The 22,830-nt window shown below is 42.6% G+C and overlaps 1 protein-coding gene across 1 annotated transcript in view; it reads right to left on the bottom strand.

Annotated features, from left to right (window-relative positions):
- Positions 1-22,830, bottom strand: part of PKDCC (protein kinase domain containing, cytoplasmic) — a 36,250-nt gene that overhangs the window by 4,123 nt on the left and 9,297 nt on the right. The window contains exons 2-5 of the mRNA XM_030944842.1: positions 17,073-17,195; positions 13,781-14,052; positions 9,923-10,002; positions 8,977-9,084 (exon numbers count right to left, since the gene is read on the bottom strand). Coding sequence (XP_030800702.1) covers positions 8,977-9,084; positions 9,923-10,002; positions 13,781-14,052; positions 17,073-17,195 — 583 coding nt within the window. The remainder of the gene's footprint in view (positions 1-8,976; positions 9,085-9,922; positions 10,003-13,780; positions 14,053-17,072; positions 17,196-22,830) is intronic.

Here is a 22,830-nt window from a genome sequence, read left to right as displayed (position 1 = left end):
AAATGTACTAAATACATTCTATTTTAAGCCCTAGCTTATTTAAAGTATCATAAGAAACATTCCCAAACAAGAAGCAAAATCAGAGCTGATCATGTCCCAGTTAAATCAAAAGCAAAAAAGTTTTCTTAATTCATGAAATGCAGATTCATGCACAAGAAAAAAAAATTTCAAAATGTAGTTCCACATTATGACTGGTCATTTCTCCATCAAAAATATTTATGCATTTCTTCTGAAGAGAAGTCAGAGCACAAATCAAACTGCTGGCTAGGTGAAAGTCCCTTTTTTCCCAGTTTCTGTATCAACTGTAGTATAACAATAACTGAATGTAACAGAAGATTCTCTTATCTCCACATGGAACTGCTGAGTATTATTTGTACCTCACAGCCTAGTAAAAAGATGTGTACAAATTAAAAGCAAAAAAAAAAATCAGTTCCCTGTAGTTACCACCGTATGTAACCATTTGTATCGGCATACACTCTATATTGACTGGATATAAAATGTGACTATCCACAGCTCCTCTTTGCACACCACAGAACAGCCACCTCACACTGCACTGTGCCAAGCCCCATGCCACAGGGGGCATTCACAGAAGGATGGTCCTTGCTGAGGCAGCAGGAGATGAAGCATCTGCCTGATTCTCTGTGACAGCAGGGAGCCTGTCCCAGCCCCTCTCCAGGGCACTCTGGGAATCTGACAGGCTCCACACTGGGGCTGGGAGGAAGCTGCAGCATCCCTCAGCACACTAAGAGAGCAGCCCTACATCACATCATGTGTTTTTCTTCATGCAAGGAAGCCCACCTTGAGGACCCTTATTTAATATTTAAAATATTTAAACTTCTCTGAGCACAGATATGCTTCTTAATAGGCCTAAAGTGCTTCCCTTTTCCTCAGCATTGCTCCCAATACAGCTCTCAGAGGGTTAGGCTCTCAGCTGACATACACAGACTTCAAAGGAGCAGCAGTGATTCAGAGGTAGGAGATAAAGTTCTCCCTTTCCATTGCCCTTTTCAAGGTGACCAAGCCTGGTAAATCATCTGGGCAGCTCAGACACATTAATCAAGATTTGGGCCAGCAGTAACTGCGATGGCAAGGTCCTGGTTTGAGTCTGCAAGCGAGGATGGAAACAGCCATGCAAGGATAGCGTCACCACGCAGCAGAGCCCTGTGGCTGTCCCTTCTCACTGCTCCCTGACAGTTCTGTCATGAGGGAAAGCCAAAAACATCTCCAGTGACTCATGGGAACAGGTAACAGGCATATAGTGTGACACAGATGCAAAGAGCATTTTCCTTTGGCTGGGAGATCACAAGCACCACGTGGGTGGAAACACCACCACTGGAATCTGAGGGAAGACACACAGTCAACACAGGCTCCACAAGGGCAGCTTCTGCCAGGACCTCCAGTTGGCAGGAGCCATTGGATATCTGCAATCTGTGGACTGTGCTGCCCACAGGGAGGGGAGGATGCAGCGAGGGGAAAGGCAGGAAGGCAGCCCCTGTCCCCCCTTGCGTGGCAAACAGCAGCAATTGCTGCCTGGGAGTGCCTTCCCTTAGGAGCATCCCAATGGAAAGCAGCCACAAGGAGTGGAGAGCAGTGATGGCCCTGCCCCTGGTTCCTGCTCCCACACCAGCCAGGCACTCCTGCTTGCCCTGGGAAGCCAACATGGAACCTCTCTTAAACTATTACAGTGAGAACTGATCAGAAACTCATCGAAACACCAACCAAGTGGTGGTCTAAGCAAACTACACTTCTCTTTCAAACTCACTCCATCTCCAACAGAGCAAGGCAGCTGCCTTGGCCATTTGCATGGTAAAGGCAAGTATCCCTGGAATCTCTTACTTGCATAGTGTTGATTTAGGGAGCTTACCCTTTAGCCCTTATTTGTGTGACTTGTGAAGAAAGGCACTCCTCTCACATGAACACGAAGGACCCTCCTGAGGATGCTCCTCCACTGAGATGTGTCCCAGCAATGACATTAGGTCCATCCTTCAGGAGAGCTGGGCTTCCCCTACACCTTTAAATTGGACACCACAGTGCAGCTCCTCAATTAAGCAGTACTCCAATAGTTTAAAGACAGCTCCAGCCCAAGTTTTTGTCCTGCCAAGACCTGGAACTTGCTTAAATGGAGTCCTTGGAATTTGAAGGCTCAGAGCAGTAAATCACATCATAAAAAGGTCAAAGTTCTGGTCAATTTCCAGACTAATGCTGTTTAAAACCAATAAATGCTTGCCTAATACTATAAATGCAGCCATAAATTTACACTTTTGTGTACATACACATAGGTTGACAGAGTGTACATAAAGTCTATCAAGGTAATGGCAAGGAATAGATCAGAGAAATGCAAGGCATCCCTACTGGTATCAGCAGAAAAAGAATCCTTTCCTCCATCAACTAATTTTGTGAGGATTGAAGCAACTAAATGCAGTGCAGTAAGCCTGATCTTGTTGTCATTTACAATGCACTTACTCCAGAGTTTAACACAGGGGAGGTAATACAAGAGCTCACACTTCCACAGATAGATTCTACTCCAAAGCATTTTTTCTTGTAAACATTTTGGAGCTACAATATACCTTGCTATGCTGAAGCCAGGCAATCCTCAGAAGTTTTGTTTTGTGATAGCTTTTATAGTTTTAAATATTTTTACACGGTTGTTCTGATCAATCAAAACATGCTGCTTTGATCAGGCCAAAATCTTAGAAGTTTCTTAGCATGATAACCACATCCCCATGGTGGTCACACTGATCCTCAAACCAAGATCACCCACTTGTTGTGACAAGTAAGAGAGGCATCTTTAAAAGCCATCTGCAGCACCACTGACCAATGCAAGAGCTATAAAAAAAGCCAATGTTTTAAATTCTTATTCTATCTTTTTTTCCATCAAAAACCACCTGCATTGTCCCAAAGCCGACTACAATCTATAAACATACTCATTTTCACTGTACTAGACTGAATCATATAAAGAGCTCCACAAGTATATAATAAACTATGTGAAACCGCCTGCGGTTTCCCCCTTTTAGCCTGTCTGAATCACCCTAAATCTGACTTTAATCAGTCCTAATGACCGTTTATTTCAGCCACAGCAGCCAGACTGTATTTTTACTACCAACTACAGCTACTTGTTGGAGATTTGCCCAGTTCTCTTATCACCTGCCAATACACTGTGGGTCAATGACAGAGACACAACCACGTTCATCCTTGAGAGAAAAATCATGTTGCTTCTTTTTCTCCCTCTTTTTTTCCTCCAGTTTCAGGAGGAACACTGGCAGTCAACTCTGGAATTGCTTTTAATTGCTTTGCTCACAAATAAGCAGAAAGAGCCTGATCTTGCCAATATCAGCAAAAAGTGGTATTAAGCAGCGTTTTGCTCTACAAACAGCCCCTCCTGATTCCCAGAGAGCTCTTGGAGAACAGCACTGAATCCAAAATAGACAATAATACACTGATGTTTTTAGTATGCTTCATTTTACTCTGAACTTTTCCTCATGTTTAAATGTTCCTCACATTTAAACACGCTTCTGACAGCAGGCCCTGTGAAGCTCCATGCACAGTTTGCTAAGAGAGCGGTTTTGTGTGCCTGAGGGAGCGAGGGGCAGGCCTGTCCTGCGGGCTCTGCCTTCAGCCAGGCCTGACACTTCCCAACTGCTGGGAAAGCCAGGCTGGCCTGGCAGGCATTGCTCTGCCTCAGAGCAGGAGAGAGCCCTGCTCTTGTGGGGAGGCTCCCCTAGAGCGGAGAGCCCTGTGTGGGGAGCGAGGAGGAGAGCCCGTCTTGGCTCCTGGTTGTGGGGGCGCCGAGAGGAGAGCTGCTCCCGTGGGGGCGTTCCCTCAGAGCAGGAGAGAGCCCTGCTCTTGTGGGGCGTTCCCCTCAGAGCAGGAGAGCTGCTCCGTGGGGAGGTTCCCCTCAGAGCAGGAGAGAGCCTGCTCTTGGGGGCGTTCCCTCAGAGCAAGCCTGCTCTTGGGGGAGCGTCCCCCGAGCAGGAGAGCCCTGTTGTGGGGGAGCGTTCCCCTCAGAGCAGGAGAGCCCTGCCCCGTGGGAGCGCCCTCAGAGCAGGAGAGAGCCCTGCTCCCGTGGGGAGCGTTCCCCTCAGAGCAGGAGAGAGCCCTGCTCTTGTGGGGAGCGTTCCCCTCAGAGCAGGAGAGAGCCCTGCTCCCGTGGGGAGCGTTCCCCTCAGAGCAGGAGAGAGCCCTGCTCCCGTGGGGAGCGATCCCGTGTCCTGCACGCGGCCGGGCCGGGCCTCATGGCTCTTTGTGCGCTCCCATTGTGCCGGAGCCGGCAGCAGAGCCATATTTAAATCGGTATGCAGGCCGTCGCCGAAACACAAATAAATAACCAGAGGAACGACATGTTCCCTTATATTTTATTCCCGTTAACGTGACACAGCTGGAGCATTTTTCCTGCCTCGTGCCCCACATCCCAGGGAGCTGTTCCATACCCACAGCCACCTCTGTGGCACACACCAATTTACCAAAGGCAACAAGCCCAAAATGTCCTACAGATGCTTAAACATTGCATGTGGTCCACCCAATCATAAAAACAAGGATGCTGATGATGGACAAGCCAGAAGTTGCCTAGGGTCGCGTGTTGGGGCATTTAATCTTGAAGACGGAGGCCCACAGGATTTATAAAAGACACTCAGCAACTTCTTCAGTGTTCTGGAAGGGAACTGAGGACCTCAGCGGAAAGCATTTTGCTGTGCAGTGCCAAGTTGGACAGGGAGAAGTTTAGCAACAGCAGAACACATTGCTGAGGGGACAGGTTAAATGGTTTGCACCGTGATGGAGATACAAGTGAGCAACAAACTCAGCTGTGGTCACTGCAGAGCTGCACAGATCCACTGAACTGCCAGCGCCACACTGCCAGTGCAAAGGAACCTGCTCCTGTGTTCCTGTGTGCTAGCAGTGCCTGCCTCCTGATGTGAGAGCTCCCCAGCCAGGGAGGGTGCAAAGGAGACTTTCTGCCCCATGCACCTTTCCCCTTCAGCCCTGAGGGTGCTGGGAAAGGGATCCCAAAGGCACATGTATAAAAATAATTAAAAAACATATAAAGCTGATAAGATTTATTATAATATATTTTGATAGGGCAGTAATCTGGGCTGCAGTTTGTTCCCGATTTCAATAATTCTTGGATAGATTTACAGATTCCTAAGCAGGTTGCTATAGTGACCCTGCAGAATATTTTTTTCAAAACACTGTTGTACTGTAAATATTTACATACAGCATAATCCTGCCAAATTGTCTTGAGACAAAGGAAAACACAACGTGTCTTTGCTTTATGTCCAGCCTTCCAGCTTTTTTAGCTTTGAGAATGGGCTTTCAGCTAACAACAGCAGCTAATTACAGCTTTCTGTGGGCTTGCACACCCCCAGACCTAATAATGGGTCATTTATTAGCTTTAATGAATAACAAAGCTATCTGATTTATGAGTGTTAGCTGATTTCACACATTTCTGAGTAAATTTTGAGTTAGCTGAAGAGCTGGGCTTAGCTCAAGGGCCAGATACTCGGTACAAATCACTGTCACTTGGCTGAAGTAATAAAAACCTTGATACTGGGGCATGATTTTACTGATGAACATCAGTAGTTTTTTTATAGTCTCCTTAATCTGGATAATTAATGGAATGATTTAATCATTTTTAGATAACATATGTCAGAAGAAATACGTGGTTCCTGTTTTAATTCACATTCTTCTGGATTCCAGCAGGAGAGGCCAACAGCCAATGGAATATAAAAGCATTTGTTCCTGGTGTTGTTTTAAATGCTGCAATGTTCCCATATCAACATGAACAGCAGTGTGATTTATGACTGCAGAACACATACACAGCTATCAAATGTCTCCCACGCCTCTACTCTAGGATACTAAACCAAAGTCCAGAGCATAATATAATTTACAGCACTATAAAATCTTTACAACTGAAGCACAGTGAAAGCTTAATATCCAAGACCTTCTATAATATGACTATGTCATCTTGTTAAACTTTATTTATGGGAACACTAGGGCTGACAAGAACTTTCTTCGTGCCACTTCCCTACTGCTTATCAATATCACCTTTCTCACTTTGTGGTGTTCATAGGAGGAGGTCTTCCTTTCAAAAACAAAAGTTCACATAGATAACACACTGTTTCCTCAACGTTAATGTTTTAGTTATGGCCTTACATGACTTGCCCAAGATCATGATCTTGTCTTTCCTACTATGAATTTACAATGGTCTATCCAAGATAATGCCTAATTCTAGGCACTTAAGACCTAAGACAAATTCTGAAGCTCCATTACCTGAACCTTCTGTAGTTTCTTCTCAAAACCAAAACAAAACAAAACCTTGTAATTCTTGGATCTAAAATCTCCTCCTCTTCTTTTCGGATTTCAAAATAGGTCATATATCAAAAAGGCCTTATTTTGTCACTAAACCTTTAGATGCCAGGAGATTGGCATCACAAATTCCTGTCATTTCTACTATTTGTGAGAGCAAAAGCGCCAGGAGTGAATCACCTTGTGAGAGTTCTATCATCTGGAGCAAAATGGATGCAAACTTGTGCCTCCCCTATCTTGGCACCCACTGGGGTACAAATGCAAAGCTGATTAACTCCAATCTGGCCTGAGAACCAAATGTTCGCCTTTAATTTTATCTTAACTTGGCGCTGGACTGAAAAACACCCTTCTTGAACTTTGTCTGTGCTGCAGAGCAACACAGAAAACATTTTAAAAAATCATGACATCTTAAAAATATTTTTTTCATCCAAACAGGGCCAAAGCAGGACCTCAACCCACAGCTTGGAAAAATATCCCAGTTGTTCCTTTTCATCCCTGTCTACCCCTCTACCAAGATCTATAACAATATTCCATCTGTTCAGCTGTTCAGCCTTCGTTTCAGTGATGAGGTTGCAATCTCAGTTAGGAACATCCTGCCAGCAGAAGAGGCTGATTCCCTGGACACCACTCCCATCCAGGGCACCTGTCACCCTCTCCTGCATCTCCACTGTACCACAGGAGAGTTCCTCATTCCATTATCTCTGAATAAATTCTAATTAATAATTTCTAATTCCATAATCTCTGGATTGAAAATTTGAAAAATTAATTCCAACACAGTATTAGTATCAGATATCAGTCAAACATCAGTTGAAGAAAGATTATTGCTTGAATTAAAATTATAAAAGTGGGTATATAGGCCCATTTTAGCCCTCACTATATAACTTCTTCATATTTGCCTGGCAAGGAAAGGGAGTCTTAAAATAGAAATAGATTACAACACCTTTTCTGTTCTGTTAAAGTGGCCTTAAAATAAACTAGAAACAGGCCTGCACATCTTAAAGGCATGGCAGCTAAGTCTGAGAACACATCTAATCGAAGTGTAATTTCTAGTAAGATACCCAATTCCTCAGGCTTGTCCCTGGTTGAGAACATTTTCCTATCAAGGAATTAAATACTACACTCACAGTATTTAATGTACATTATCCAATACGTTACATAAAGCATCTACAGATTTTCAACATCTTTGGTCACACTGTGAAGTGCCTAAGTCCATTAGCAGTGTCCTGCAAATAAAACAGGCTCCTTGCAGAGCAGGGCATTACCAGCCATGAACATGGGTGTGGTGGATTCTGTGTTACATTATCAAGGACTCTACAGAATTAAATTAACACAAAAATGTGTAATTATTACAGTAGCTAAATATACACGGAGCTCTGTTTCGTATCCGTGGAAACCTGCACTGATACCCTGACTACTGCTGTCCAAAGCTTCTCTCCTTGTGAGTCTTTATAAACATGACAGATCTCTAAAATTCAAAACTTTCACCTCATCCTGATACAGCAGTGAAACCTGGAATCAACCAGCATCATAGAACAACTTCAGCTCTCCTGGCACTTCTTCAACAAAGGACATGTTTGTACTATTGATTGTACTGCTGAAAATAATTTTGCTGTGTTGACAGGTATCACTCAGCACAGATGTGATGAAAAGCTGAAAATTAGAAAGTTAAATGAACACCTGCAACAATTTTCCTGCCAATTTTACAACAAAATAAATATTGTATTATTCTGATAAGTGGGTCAAATTCATCCCTGGTATCATGGCCCTTTGAGGTTAACAGAGCCACAACCAGAATGAATTTGGCTCCTGTGTCTCTTTCACTGAGCAAATGCTTCACTGAATTTTTCAAACCCCCTGTGCCAACATTCATCTTCATTTAGAACCCATCTTTCCCTCTTCACTGAGCTTTTGCAGCAAAGCCATAATTTTCCTATCAACTTGCAGTCAATTATGTTGACAGTTTGACATGAACATTGTATGTACACAAAAATAATTTGCAAAACAGCTTTTACAATTGTTGGGCTTAACAGTCACTTCCAGCACACATAATATTCTTTGACATGTACAATTCCACAGCTATCCTTCTAGGAAGAACATGCACCACTTCATACAACAGCTTGAATAGCATACAGATATGTTATGAAAAATATATGGTTATTCAGCCTTTTTTTCATCCTGTTCTATTTTTTCATTCTATTGCTGGCAGAAGATAAGGGACACACTATTTTTCCCTTGCAAAGGAAGTAAAAATTTACTTCCTCTTAGTCTTCCAATCAATAAACATTTATGTTACAAGAAATTCATTTAAAGTCCCAGGAAGCCCATGGGGGGTTACAGCCTCATGACTGGATTCTCCCCAATATATGTTCAGGCAGGTTTTGGTACTACAAAAGCAGTGTGTGGATGTTGTGAAACACGTTTTCCATTAATCTGTCATGGGGAACTCCCTTTGGATTTCCTTATTCCTATTACAGCCTGCTCACACTTATGGATGTCCAGCTACATTACAGAGTGAGAAGAGTTACAGGAGGCTCCCACGAAGTAAAAAGCAGATAAAATATTATCACATGCATGATTTCAAGGACAACCGAGCTTTGCTTTCTGCACATTAGCCCTTGCAAACCCCACAACAATGACAAAATCTCAGATTTTGAGTTTCAAGGAAGATGAGTTTACCAGCTTTTGGGACACGGGTTGTGTTCTGCAGGTACTCCCCACTCTTATACAGATTCAAAACTCTCTCCAGCTGAGCAGCTGTCTCATCTATTCCCCAGTGAAGTTCTCCTTTAAAAAGCAGAGGAAAAAATTGACTTAGATGAGGAGCATCCTGCACAGGACAAAACAAGGTTTTATTTGAATGAATCCCTAAGCCTGGGAGTCTCGAGGTGCCCTGCTCCATGGCAGGGTAGTGACGTGGGCAGGAAATCCCTGAGTTCCTACAAGTTCCTACAAGTCTCACACCTGACATGGCCCAGGCATTCCAGAGGCTGGCTCATCCAGCTGGTAGCCCCAGGCCTGCAGGCACAAAACACTGATGAGAACTCCCCACAAGGGATCAACATCAGCCAATACAGGGAACTGCAAAGCTTTGCTTTCTCATTAGCTATAGCCCAGCATCATTTATTTTCCCTTCAGATGCACACTGGAGCAAGGCACTGAAAAACCCTCAAATCAGCGTCACAGGCAACTACTCTTGTCTCAAAGCCACTACTTTGGTAGTGAAGATCTGTGGAGATGTCATTTGTGCCTCTGGCTTCTGAGGCATAACACACCACTGATATCATTGACAATGAGAAAGTATCCTCGGTTTTATCATTAAAATTTCCCTTTCCAGGGACAGAAGTTTTTCCGGACCCCACAAGGAATTGCATTCTGATGCAATTCACCCGGAGGTGTCAGGATGAAACAAATATCCCTGTGAAGCCTAGATAAAATCTAAAAATGGGATTTCTCTGATGTATGGGCCCATTCTTGCCTTCTTGGTATGGGAGCAATTTCATCCTGGATAGAAAAACAATCTAGTTCTATTGCAGTGAGCAGAAAAGCAGCATCCTCCCCTCCCAACCATAATAGTTACACTAAAAGAGCAATTACTTGGCATCACTATGTTTATTGTGATTACCTGTTGCATTGACTATCTTATCCAGCAATGGTCTCAGTGAGGATGGAGCACTGTGTGGAAGAAGATAGGTAAAAAAATACCTGCAATAGAAAAGTAACCAATATTGACTTTTTTTTTCTTTACAAGAGTTTACAAACATCTGGTAACCCCTGAACATCATAAGGAATAAAATTCCTATTGCTTATATGCCACTGACCTATTCAGGAAATATAATGGTATTCTATACTCAAATAAATACATAGCTGAGACTATTCACACACAGCTGTCTGGCACACCTAGACCACGCTGCTACATACAAGGCTGCCTTGTACCTACGTGTAAATGTTCCATTAATACAGCAATTTGCTGTGAAGCCCCATGGATTGTGACTATTTGCAAAGCTGTCTGTACTTCAACAAACTAAAAGGATGCCATCAACCCCATAAATCTTGGGCTTGCTTTTTTTTCAAACCTTGAAAGTGCCTAAATTAGATTTCTGTTCATTTCTAATAAATGAAATTACTATTTTCATTAGTACAGTTTTCTTAGACTTTTAAATTAAGTGCCTGGAGAAAGCCACCTTCTATTGTTTTAATGCTGCTGGAATACAGAATGTCCTCTCTGTTCCTATCATTTATCTATAATCAAGGTACACTCATGTAGGTATTCACTGATGGAGGTAGAATCACAGAATGAGAGAGGCTGGAAAGCACCACTGGAGGTCAGCTAGTCCAGCCTCCCTGCTCAAGCAGGGCTCCCTAGAACAAGTTACTTAGGATTGTGTCTTCGTGGCTTTTAAATATCTACCGAGAAGGAGATTCCAAACTCCATTTTAATGATTTTTATTACAAAAGAAAAAACAATGTGCCATTACCAACCCTTGAAGTACATTTAATTTTCATATTCCTCCTTCAGAGTTCTACTACTCTGCCAATACTACTACCTGTTGCAACTAACCCAGCGTCACAGAAACCTAAGATGGAGAATGGACAGATCAGGATCTGACAATACAAACAGAACTACAGGACATAAATATTAGCTAATGAAAAGAACAGGAACACAATTGGGAAATTGCCCTGCTTCACCTGTAAATTGCAAAGCAAAGTAAACAATTTTTCACATACAGAGACCACATTGTCAAATGGAAACCCCCAGGGACTCATGCTCAGGAGGGAGACCAGCAGATTCTTTACATAAACACAAATTAGAAAATTCGGTTACTTATACCAAAAATTGATCACAGAGGCAGGTATTATTGAGCTGACACTATTTATAAAATGAATATTGCTCTGAGAATGTAACTTCCTTTTCCATCTCAAACAAAAATAATGTTTATGGTTTTCTCAAGTGGGATAATCCACTGGTAGGTTTTCCCAATGATGAGTATGAAACAGCCAATGTAAATACATACAGAAATCTAAAGAGCAGTACAACATTCGTAACAAATAATTTGTCTGGTAAACTTTAGCTCATTGTTTTTGCTGAGAGATTATCCCTAAAGCAGAGTCCAACTGATTGTGAATACTTCTTTGCAAAGATTCAGTAGCTGTCACTAAGTTTGCTCAATGCTGGCTGGAAGCAAGTCACGGAGGTTATTGTTTTCCGTAGCTACAGGGCCACAGAAACATGCGACTGTTCTGCTGCAAACACCCACATGTGAGATCCTGACATGTACAGACACTGCAGTCTGCACAACTTAATTGCAAGAACATTTGTTATTCATCGATTCCAGGGCCAGTGGTATCCCCTGTGATCTGCATAACACAGACTGTCAGATCCTTTTACATTCGTTCCTACAAATTGTTTCTTTTTGAGAACTATCTGATACTAATTTAAGAATTCTCAGTGATGGAGAATTCATCTCAGCCATTGGTTAATTGTTCAAAATATTAATTTTGTTTACTTCCAAAACTGTCCAGTGCTTTGAAAACTGTTCCCCCAAACACGTGGAGGAAAACACAGTGAGACACATTTGTGACAGGAGGTAACCATCTGAAAGTCAAAACAGACCAGTTCTTGTAGAGGTTTCTCCTAAATGTTTTCTCTCCTTTAATTATTTACCTCATAAAGAAACCAGCAAGATAGTCTTAAATATGCTCTCAAGGTTAGGGTGTGCTCTGTTTTAAAATTACAAGGGGTTTATGCATTGTTTGACATATTGCTGCTTTTGACTTCTATCTAACAGCTTCAGAAGGCAACCTCTAAGCCTACAGCAACAGAGTGCACCTATGAAAATAACAAATTTAGCAGCCTTTCCCTAATGAAGTGAGGATTTCACCTTCTGAGACAAGTGCATAGGGCTTGATGTAACTCCTTAGCATGGGTGGTCACAGTGTCTCACACCGTGAATCCACTGTTCAACAAAACCCCATGTCTCTACAGAATTAAGGCAAAGCAAGGGCTGAGAACACTGGGGCACTGTGCATGAAATACACACTTGAGAGCAGCTCAAAGGCAATACTAAAAACTGTATTAGAAAAAGACCACTTCCTCCAGCATGACCAGCAACCTGCCACAAGCCCACCACACCACAGACATGTCCCCACTTACAACCGAGATGGATGGGCGCCTATTAAAGCTTCCAGAAACAGTAAAACAGTCTTAACCGAAAGCTAGCAAGCTAAGCAAGACTTTAAGCCAAGCAAATGGAAATGGAAAATCTTGCAGGACACACTAAATACTGTGCTGCACAACTGCAGATGGCTGTCATGTGGCGCAGCCCATTTCAGTGTGGTCAGCTAATGCGACACACATGCTGATGAGCACCCTGCGACCAAAGCAGAACGCTCTCTTTGGAGCAGCCTCTCCTCACTGTGGTCTGGAAGGCAATGAATGGCATGGCACTTGAAAGGGAAGCCTAAGAAATTAGCACACCATTATGGCACTGCTCTGAGATCTCCATCCTCCCGTCTAAATCAGCCAGGGCGGCTGCCCATCCCAGCAGCGCCCGTCAGACGGAGCAGCAATGGCAGGATGAGCATGACACTGAGCATCCACTACTGACTCCCTGGAAAGCAGTGACATGGCTCCCCCAGCATCCCACACTCTGGGGCTGTGATGGTTGATGGGGGAGAGCCAAGACCACACACACAAAGCCATGGCCCAGAAGGACCCAGCTGTAAATCTGGACACAGCTTTAGAATCAAATTTGGAAGATTTGCAATAGCTGAATGCTTCCTTCAGTGGGGCCAACTGTTCCAGCATGGCCCATTGCCCACGTGTCCCCCACTGTAGGCACAGCACTGGGAGTCAGTCCCACAGCACCTGCTCACACAGACCCAGGGCTGGGAGAGAAGGGTGAAAAAAACACACTTGCTTTAAGAGGTTTGGGCTTAGACACAGAATGTCAGCAGCTGAGGGTGGTCCCAGCAGCTCCAGGGATGCACTGGGGCTGTTATCACTCTAACACAGCAGGCTCCAGCAAGGCAAGGAGCACTCAGCCAGAGGGCAGGATGTGAACTGAGCTCTAAGTCTCCCTCTGAAGCCAGCCCTTTGCTCAGCTGCTGGTGCAAAACTTGTGATGACCTCTCTTAACTCACACCAGAGAGCTGCTGCAATTGTCGCACCACAGAACTTGTGGGCCCCAAGCTCCAAAAGTGCTTATGCTTCACTACTATGAAAATCTCTGCTTGAGAAGAATTCAGTGGGCTTCAACCAACACAGAATTAGACTGAGTGGTGACTCACATTCAGAGTATGCAAAATATTTCAAACGTTAGAAATGCCATGTATTTTCACAAATGAAACAATTATTCATGGCTTCACTTACTCCTGGGCATTGGTTCTGAGACAGTATGTGCTCATTGATGTGAATAACCATAAAGGATGCTGGAGCTCTAGGCCCACCCTTAACTCTGCGTGGCTTTATCTGATCACAGACCTGTAGGCATTGTAGAGATTCCTCTTTTCGTTCATGCTCTGGCACCGTCCCTCAACCGAGCAGGGCAGGGTGAAGTTTCTCGCAGGGAATTCCATGAAGCAGTCACTGTTACTGGTGCAAGAGCTCTCCTCAACACTGGCATCATCCAGATCTGTCACCTTCAGCTCCCCATCCACGATCACAAACTGCCGAGGACGAAAATCCAGTAATGTCACCGAGCCAAGAGGAGAGTGAGCCAAGTAATGCAGAAGCCGAACTAAGCTGAGACAGATCTGAAAGATAAAAACATGGGTACCTCACATTGTTTTCTCAGTGCAAAGTATACAACAAAACCACTTTAGCTGAAGATATGCTCATAAATTTATGACTTAATATAAGCATTATAACTTACCCTCAAAACCAAATGTTGCAACCAAGGTATTTTTCACAGGATTAGCATAGCTGATTGTAAAACCCTGAGAGACTTGAAACAAAAATAAGCTTCTTTACAAGTGCTTTCCCACACTATTCTTGAAGCAGAGTTCATTGTTGCTATTCTTACTTTTAACAGAAATAAAAGCATTAACTTTTAATAACACTTTATGCACAGGCATTGACCACAGAGTCTGATCCTGCTCTTTTATAAACTCCAGGTCTGGAAATTTTGGCTGGATTGCCCTGCACCTATGCCTGGAGCTCCAACTGCAGACAGTGTCTGTATTGCCTCTGTACTGATCCTGCCTCTTGACTGCTTTTATAATTTTTTCCACTGTTTCCTCTGATTTTTTTTCCTTTTTTCAGGGGAGAAGGAAGCAAATTCCCAGGAAGACGAGCTCCACAGGTCCAGTGTAACCCTGCACCATGCCTCAGGTTAAATGTATATGTCTGTCTGCCTTGATGGGTCTGCTGTGGTGGACCCTCTTGCACCACTTTGAGGCTGAGGTGGGAGCTCTGTTTCACTTTTCCACTACAGATTAGAAACTTGAGTAACTCTTACAGGGCAGCAGCCCTGATGAACATCGAATTCAGCCCCCTTACCAAAGTCCTGTTTTCAATTCATGCATTCCTTTAGAGTCCACTATGTAACCTATTAATCCAAAGGTAGCAGTAACATGAGCACAGTTAAATACTGGAATTTTTATTTTACGTATTAAATAAATAACAGGTCATATTCAGTTTAGCAGGCTTTTTACTTTTTATATATAATCTTTGTTTTCTATTAAAAGACAATGTTAAGGGCATGTGCATTGAAGTAGTCAAACCCAAATTCAGTCTAGGGGCTTAAACAATACACTCAAGGGTGCACCTCAACACATCCTTGATAAGAAAGCTAAGCACAGCTGAAGTTATCCCTCACAGACCCTTCACCTGTGGGACATTAGAACCATCTCACTCTTCTACCTAATCCTTCTCCTGACCAGACAGGAACATTTTTCTCCTAATTGCAGGATACCATAGTTCATATGGAGGTGCTTGTAGGTGCATCCAAGTGTGGTTATGGGATGCTAAACTTGACCACCCTTTACCTCCCCTTGGAAGGACAGAGAACTCATGTCTGTGTTATCCTGCAATACTCTGTAGAGAAAAAGCCCATCCAGCCCAAGCTAACCTATAATATAGGTATCTTCAAATGCCAACAAACCCAGAATTTAACTTGAGCAAACCCACAGGTTGTCACCCAAAATTATTGCCTTTCTCAAATGCCAAAAAGCCCCTGCTCCTGCACCAGCAACCTCTGTGCCCAACCCCAACAGGCTCAGCCATGCAGACCTGCTGTAGGCTGGGACTGCAAATGCCCCCTTACAATAAGTTTAAAGCACACAGGTGAAGGCTGTGCTCTGTGTCACACACCTATGGATTACTCAGCTTACTGCTCAGTCCATCCACACAAGGAAATTGTCAATTGTAGGAATGACCTCATGGATTTATGCAGTCATTTTCAGGACTAGACCACAAACAGGTCTCCCATATCAAGAAGACAATTTTATTTCCTTCCTTTCTGTATTAGTTGCATCCTAGACAAAGGAATGAGCATGACATTATTTAGGACTTCATTACAGTGGCCACAGGAATGTTTCACCTGTAATTCTACCTCTCTGAAGGTTTTCATCTAATTCTCCTTTATCTTCCTTTGCAACTGCTCACTCAGAAATATCCACACTGGAAAGAAACTTCTCTTTTTATTACCCATAATCTCTTGGTCATTTATTTTGTACATAATTGCTATCACAGTCCATTATTTGCATTCCCTGGATGAGATGAGCTAAAGGCAGGTGTTTTGGGAACCCTGCTGAGTACCTCTGCTGCTTATCAAGACCACGATTCTTTCAGGAAAAGGGAGCTGCAGCTTAGTGCAGGCAACACATACAGCTCCAGCTGTATGAGTAAAATAAACGCTGCCAGGGAACATTCCTGGGCACAGAAACTTAATCCCCCATGCACACTGGCTAGCACGGTCTCTGGCCAGGTCTGACCAGCACCAAGGCTGTTCTCCTGCACTGATCCCAGGCAGGGTCCAGACGGCAGCATGGCCTGGGGACCATTTCCAGCAGGTTCCAATCCTGCTCACAGCCTTCAGAGAGGGCAGGAATGCAACAGCACAGCCGTGGGCTGCACCTTGCTCTTTCCACCCAGAGCTCACTCAGGCGCACTTTTAATTTTCTGGCACAGATGCAGCCAAGCAATCCAAAGTGTGTCAGATGGAGACTCTGCTGCCTTTCCACATCCTAGGGAGTGAACCTCAGACAACGACACATCCCCACACACACCAAGCCAGACAGCTGTCTTGATCAAAGCATTGCTGCAGTCTGGCTTCATTTTGGACAAATTAAGTGTGACCTTCGTGCTCCTGGTAAATTGCCAGTGCGCTGGACAAACTGGGTTTGAGATTTGTGTATGCTTATTTCACTCTTTCCCCAGGAAAAAAAAGAACAGAGCAGGAAGCAGTAGAAAACAATTATAAAACAAACCTATGATAAGGATCAGGAGAGAAATGTAACATCCTTCTATTGTTTAAATCCCGGTTGCAGAGCACAATGCCAAAACTCCTGGGCCTCAAGCTTTAACAAGTAAGAAATGTTTTGAGATATCATGTAAAAACCATATAACTGGTTACAATTAGATAACACTGACAGACAAAATAACAGTGTCTTAAAAGGGAAGTGCTGAATACTGCTTCTAAACCAAGATGTAATCATATGCAAAACAAACATTTAATAAATGTGAATTGTGCTGAAGAGTACACAACCCCTGCTTCATAATATTTTTTATTTTTTGCTCTCCTAAAGATCCTTATGAAACAGCTGTTACTTACCCGAAATCTGTCTTCCCAGGAAGTCTGTAAAAGCTGAATCATCTCCAAAGGCGAGCCCAGTTCAGTGATGGTGGTCAGTGTGTCTGGGATGTCATTGCTGTCTTGGTAGCAATAGCCATAGAGCTGAAAACAACACAACCAACATCAGTGCAGTGCACCTTGGCAGGAGGATTTCCAGAGGAGGCTGTGAGCAGTGCTTCTGGCAGGGGTTGTCACCCTGCAGGGAGCACAGGCTGAAGGACTACATCCAACCCACTCTAGACCAGCTTATGAAGAACTGCAACCTGTGGGAAGGTCTCAACACCAGAGGTGTTCACGGAGGATTGTCCCCCGTGGGAGGGACCCCACACTGGAGCAGGGGAAGACTCTCAGGAGTCCACTCCTGAGGAGCAAAGAGCCACAGAAACAGCCTATGGTTAACTGACCACAGCCCTCATTCCTGCTCCCCTGCACTGCTCAGGAAAGGAGGCAGGGAAATCAGGAGGGAAGCAGAGCCCAGGAAGAAGGGAGGAGTGGGTAGAACATGTTTTTAAGATTTGGTTTTATCTTTTATTACCCTACTACGATTTGATAAGCTACATTATTTTTTCCCCAAGTCAAGTATTTCACCCATGACATTAATTACTGAATGATTTCTCCCTCTCCTTAACTCAATCCACGAGCCTTTTAAAATATATTCTCTCTCCTCTCCAGCTGAGGAGGGGAATGAGAGAATGGCTTGCATCCAGATAGGGTCAAGCCATGACAAATATATGTCAAAAAACAACAATAATAATAATTTAACATATCTATGAATGCAGAAAAACAAAACTATCTGAGGAGAGGTAATTTAACCTACACAATACCTGACTAAATAATACTGACTTTATGCTTAAAAAAATACTGTAAATAGTTGAAATTACATTTTACTGTTTGTGCCTTGAGTGGCAATGTGTATTTCAATGACACAGCACCTTGAAAAGCATCTGAAAAGCCAACATTTATCTTTTCCCAGCCAGAAATTGCCTCTCACTATACCTGATGAATTTCTGTGTACAGTATCATTAAAGCAGGGCAAATACTCCAAAATACCATCTGCCAGTAGCTTCTACAATTTAAAAGCATTTAAATGGCAATTTCAGCCATACTCCAGCTTCTTCTTTTATTTGCTTTCCAAGGATTTTTGAATGATTTCCACTTGCACAAATAATTGCACTAGAAGATTATTTAAAGACTGTGGAGGAGAGACTGTCTTGCTTTATATGGAGTGGGACAATGTCTGACAGGCTGGGGGACAGGCTTTTATGAACTCCCTGCCAAGCCCTGGCAGAGAAGATATTAAATGAGCCAGATAAGGATCTGATCACAACTTTCCAGCCAGAACAGCATGCACATGAAATAAAATTAAATGTAATCTCTGCTCCCAGTCAAATAAAGCATACAGTAAAAGGTTTGATGTGAAAATGCAGCATTGAAAAAAATGCCCTGTTGCTACTCCTCTGCCGCCTTGCCTTGAAAAATTTGATTTTTCAAACCTCTTTCAGTTTTAAAAAGCTCAGGGAAGATGACAGGGGGCTCCTCAGTGCTGAGGGCACTGCAGAGGAAGCCAGGCTCAGGCAGCCAGGACAGGGGCTGATCCCAAATCATGAGGAAAGCAGAGTGCCATGGCTGGAGGGAGCGGCTGAGGCTGCACACAGCCCCTGCGAGCAGATTCCAGCATCCAGCACATTCTTAGAGCTTGTGACCTCCCCAGGCAGAAAAGCAAAGACCAGGCTAAAGTCAGCAAATATGGGATTTGTTATGAGCCATGCTGCTAGTTTTGACTGTAGCTGTCTACATTTAAAGGAAAAAATGGTGCCAAAAATGTAAAAGAAGTAAACAATTTTTCTTTTTTGGTGTAAAAATGGTACTGTATTTCAAAACAGCTGCTTAAACACCGACATTAACCTAAACAAAAAAAAAAAATAGCTAAAATATTTTATTTTAAAACAAGCCAAAAAGAGGATTTGTGATAGATGCCAACATGAACATTTGAAGTAGGAAAACAGACATTTGTCTTTGCTGCCACAACCATGACAAAGATACTAACAGCAATAATTTCTCCATCTAGAGCCACTCAGACCACACTCGGGCTTGTACCTTATCATCCGTGACACCACTTTCGTGCAGTTTATTGCCAGGAGTTAAATCTTAGAGGATCACACCAGCACAACTGTTTAAGCAAACCAAAAGCTGATTTAAATGAAAATATTTACTATAATATATATTATTTGCTCTGGGAAGGTTGGATTCTGCAGTCCTTACCAGCTTCTTCCCACCCCTCCTGTGTGTGGGCACACTAAGGAGATGGGCTGAAGCTTGGCAAATTTGAAAACCCTCACTTTTGAGCGTCAAAATCTAGCATCTGTTTCTGTATCATCTGCAGAATTCAGTTCTTGTCTTTAGCACAGTAATACTATCCACTGGGAAAAAAAGCCATAAGGGAAATTAGCAAGCAATCCAGACTGGGAAATGACAGTATTGTAGTAACTGTTGGTTCACAGTAACACTGAATACAAAAAAGGTATCGGTCTCCATCGGACATTGTCAATATTTGGGAAAACAACTCTGGGAATAGAAACACAGAAGACAAACAACCATTATTCATTCCTTTTGATTATACAAACATAATATATAAATATACTTACACCAAAAAATATTGAAAAATGAGTCTCACTATCTATTTATGTGCATATGATCACAGAAGTAGAAATTCATTACAGTGCCTATTTTTGTCTATTGTATCTCAATCCATGAGTGTCAATAGTAATAACAACAAGTTAGATTTGCTCTCAGCTGGAATTTTGCCCACAATTCTTTCATTTTAGTGTCCAGTTTGTACCTCGGCAAAAGTCTTCACTGCCCAAGTATCTGACTATATCTATAAACTAACCTGAGCTCCTTATTGATTTTACTTTAATGAAACCTCTCCAGATACAGTGTTACTACATAATTGTATAGAGTTATAAAAGCACAGAAGTCTGAGATATGAAGGATTTATTGGGCTGCATTTATACTTTTCCAAATGAACTCCTGAAACTGAATGCAAAAATGCACATGTAATTACATGGCCATATTTGTATGGGCAATTACCATGATTACAAACTGGGCAAGTCCCAACAGCCAGTTAAGCATCTGAAATGGTTACATTCATCCCCTCCTGATGAACCACCACCCAGCACACAGATGGTACAAAGTACAGAATATATATAGATGCAAAATATTCCCAGGCAGCAATACTGAGGCCTTCCATTTAAAAAGCTGACTTACACAACACAAGAAACAAGTACAAGGGTACTACCCAAAACATTTTTTTAACTTCCTTTTGTTTTTGTCCAATCCATTTTAAGGTCAGAAATGAGACAGAATGGTTTGTATTCCCAGACAGTGAAGTAAGAAGCAGATAGCTGGTGCATACAAAACCAAGAAAAATAACCACACAGGGAAACTGAATATAGCTGGAAGCAAAAGATGAGCCAAAATATCTCCTCTATCTGAAATTCTATTAGGTTGGACATCATTCTCAGCGTCACAAAGTTACACTTCAGACATATTGAAGAGTGATGGTTTTCATACGCTTTTTCAGTATGGTTCCAATTAAATGAATGGAAAGAAATACAATCCCACATCTTTTTGCTATCTCGAGTCACTGCATTTAAATGCCACCCCAATAGATTTTTGTGTGGAATCTAATAGCAAACAGTCACGACACTGGGATGCCTTTCTGTCTGTTTAGAAAAATGTATGCCAGATATGAAATGTTGACCTGTTCTCACATCATGTGCTGTAATTCATTTCTTTCTAGTAGCCCTGTTTACCAAATTATTCCCTCGCTGTTTGGATTTTCTCGTTCATAAAGGCTCAGTCCTGCATTAGTCTTTCTGCACCCAAAATCCCCACTGGCTCCCAACAGCTTTTAGGTACACTGGTCATACAGGGTCGGCCCTGTGAAAGCTACATTGCATTGTAGGAGCCCGTGTCCCTACAGTTGGCCAGTTCACCTCCCTTTACAATTCCCTTTTACTACAAATTATGGGGACAGAGGTGCCCCTTTCAGAGGAGCTGGGGCAGCAGGGGAGGGCAAAAGCAGAGGTCAGCCTCTACACAAAAGCCAACAAGCTTACTGAATAAAAACACAAAAAGAAGAAGCTTATTAAGCTGTCATCAGCAGGGTAAGTCTGTGCGAACGATGAGCCCGCCTGCATTGGTGCAGACACCCCAGCTGGACTTTCCAAAAAATAAATGTCAAACTAGAACCATGGCCAAAGTGTTAAATTTCCTTTGTGGAGGTTACTCAGTCACAAACAGTAGGATCCGCCTTTTCCAAACAGGTCTCCAGCCACTTTCCCCAGCTGGGGCTCTGCTGGCTCAGCTCAGCTCTGCTGCCGGGGCTGGGGCAGGACTGCTGGAGGGCAAAATGGCCCTGCACAGATCATACCATTTCCTTAAAAATTACAACACACTGTGAATATTCTTTTCTCTCAACAACCACAAAAACTGGCCATTTCCCCCTTTTTTCTTTAATGAACGTGAGATTTCTGTAAGTCCCAGAATGTGAACTTCAAGCACACTGCTACCAGCTGTAATATAAGTGACAGGCTCAACTGCATTTCACCAGAAGTAAATTTCAGAAACCTAACTCTCTTCTCTTTCAATTTGGACTGCTATTCTCTTTTAGTTTTGACTACAGTAGGACCCAGCTTCTGCCCACAATAGAAAAGTGCCATGAAACACAATCTCACATGTACAAAGAGTGACAGTAGTCAACACTTGACACAGCCTTTCTTTTCAGAAATACATGGGGACAGAGTTGCTTAATCAAAACTGGTTGTGTCGAGATTGTATTTTGTAGTGTTTTGGTGCCCAGGGGAAATAAAAAGCTCCTACTGGCCTTTCTATGAGCTATTTGCTTAAGCTGCTGTGGTTCAAAACCAGAACAGAGTATTTTAGAAGCTCTTACTACTTTATTGCTAAGTTAATATAATATTTTTAGGCAACCAGTCCTTGGATTCACCTTTCATCTTTGAAGCACTCAGACAGTACATCCCTGCAAGAGCAAAAATCCCCAGCACAGCCTGATACGGCTACGATTTACCAATACATTATTTGAGACATTTCTGTCACTTTAAGGCTTATTACTCACTTGTGTTTTAAAAATTTCCCCTCCTTGCTGATGGTACATACATCTATAAATATACATACATATACACACAAGCACATATATACACATATTTTTGTATATATGACATATATGTATATGCCTGTTCTGATATCTAACATATACACACAATATTTGAATGTGTATTTTAAAATGTTTTATATATTTTAAAAATACATAGTAAATATTTGTATATATTGCCAATCAGCCCAAAAGCACATGCAAACCTGTAACATGCAGGGAACCTGGAAAATGCAAGGAACTCAATGCCTAAATTCACTAAAGATCAATCCAATGCCCATTTTCCTGCTATAGAATATATAAGATGATGTTTGAGAAGTAAATTGATTTTCTCCCATAGAGATCCAGCAATCAAGCCCTGCAAAGTGCTGGGTTTCACTGGGAAAAGACTCATACAGAACATTCCCAGCACCGTGCAGAACCTTTTGAGAGTGATACCCAAACTGTGTGCTGACAGCTGTGAAGTGGGATTTTGTCTACTGGATTTCAGAACCAAGAGAAAGCAGTGGGTAAATCAAATATTAAATTCTAAATTCACAGTTCTGCCTAGGCTTTATTTAT

This window comes from Camarhynchus parvulus, chromosome 3, assembly GCF_901933205.1.
Source record: "Camarhynchus parvulus chromosome 3, STF_HiC, whole genome shotgun sequence".
NCBI lineage: Eukaryota > Metazoa > Chordata > Aves > Passeriformes > Thraupidae > Camarhynchus > Camarhynchus parvulus.
This window is presented reverse-complemented; position numbering and strand designations above follow the sequence as displayed.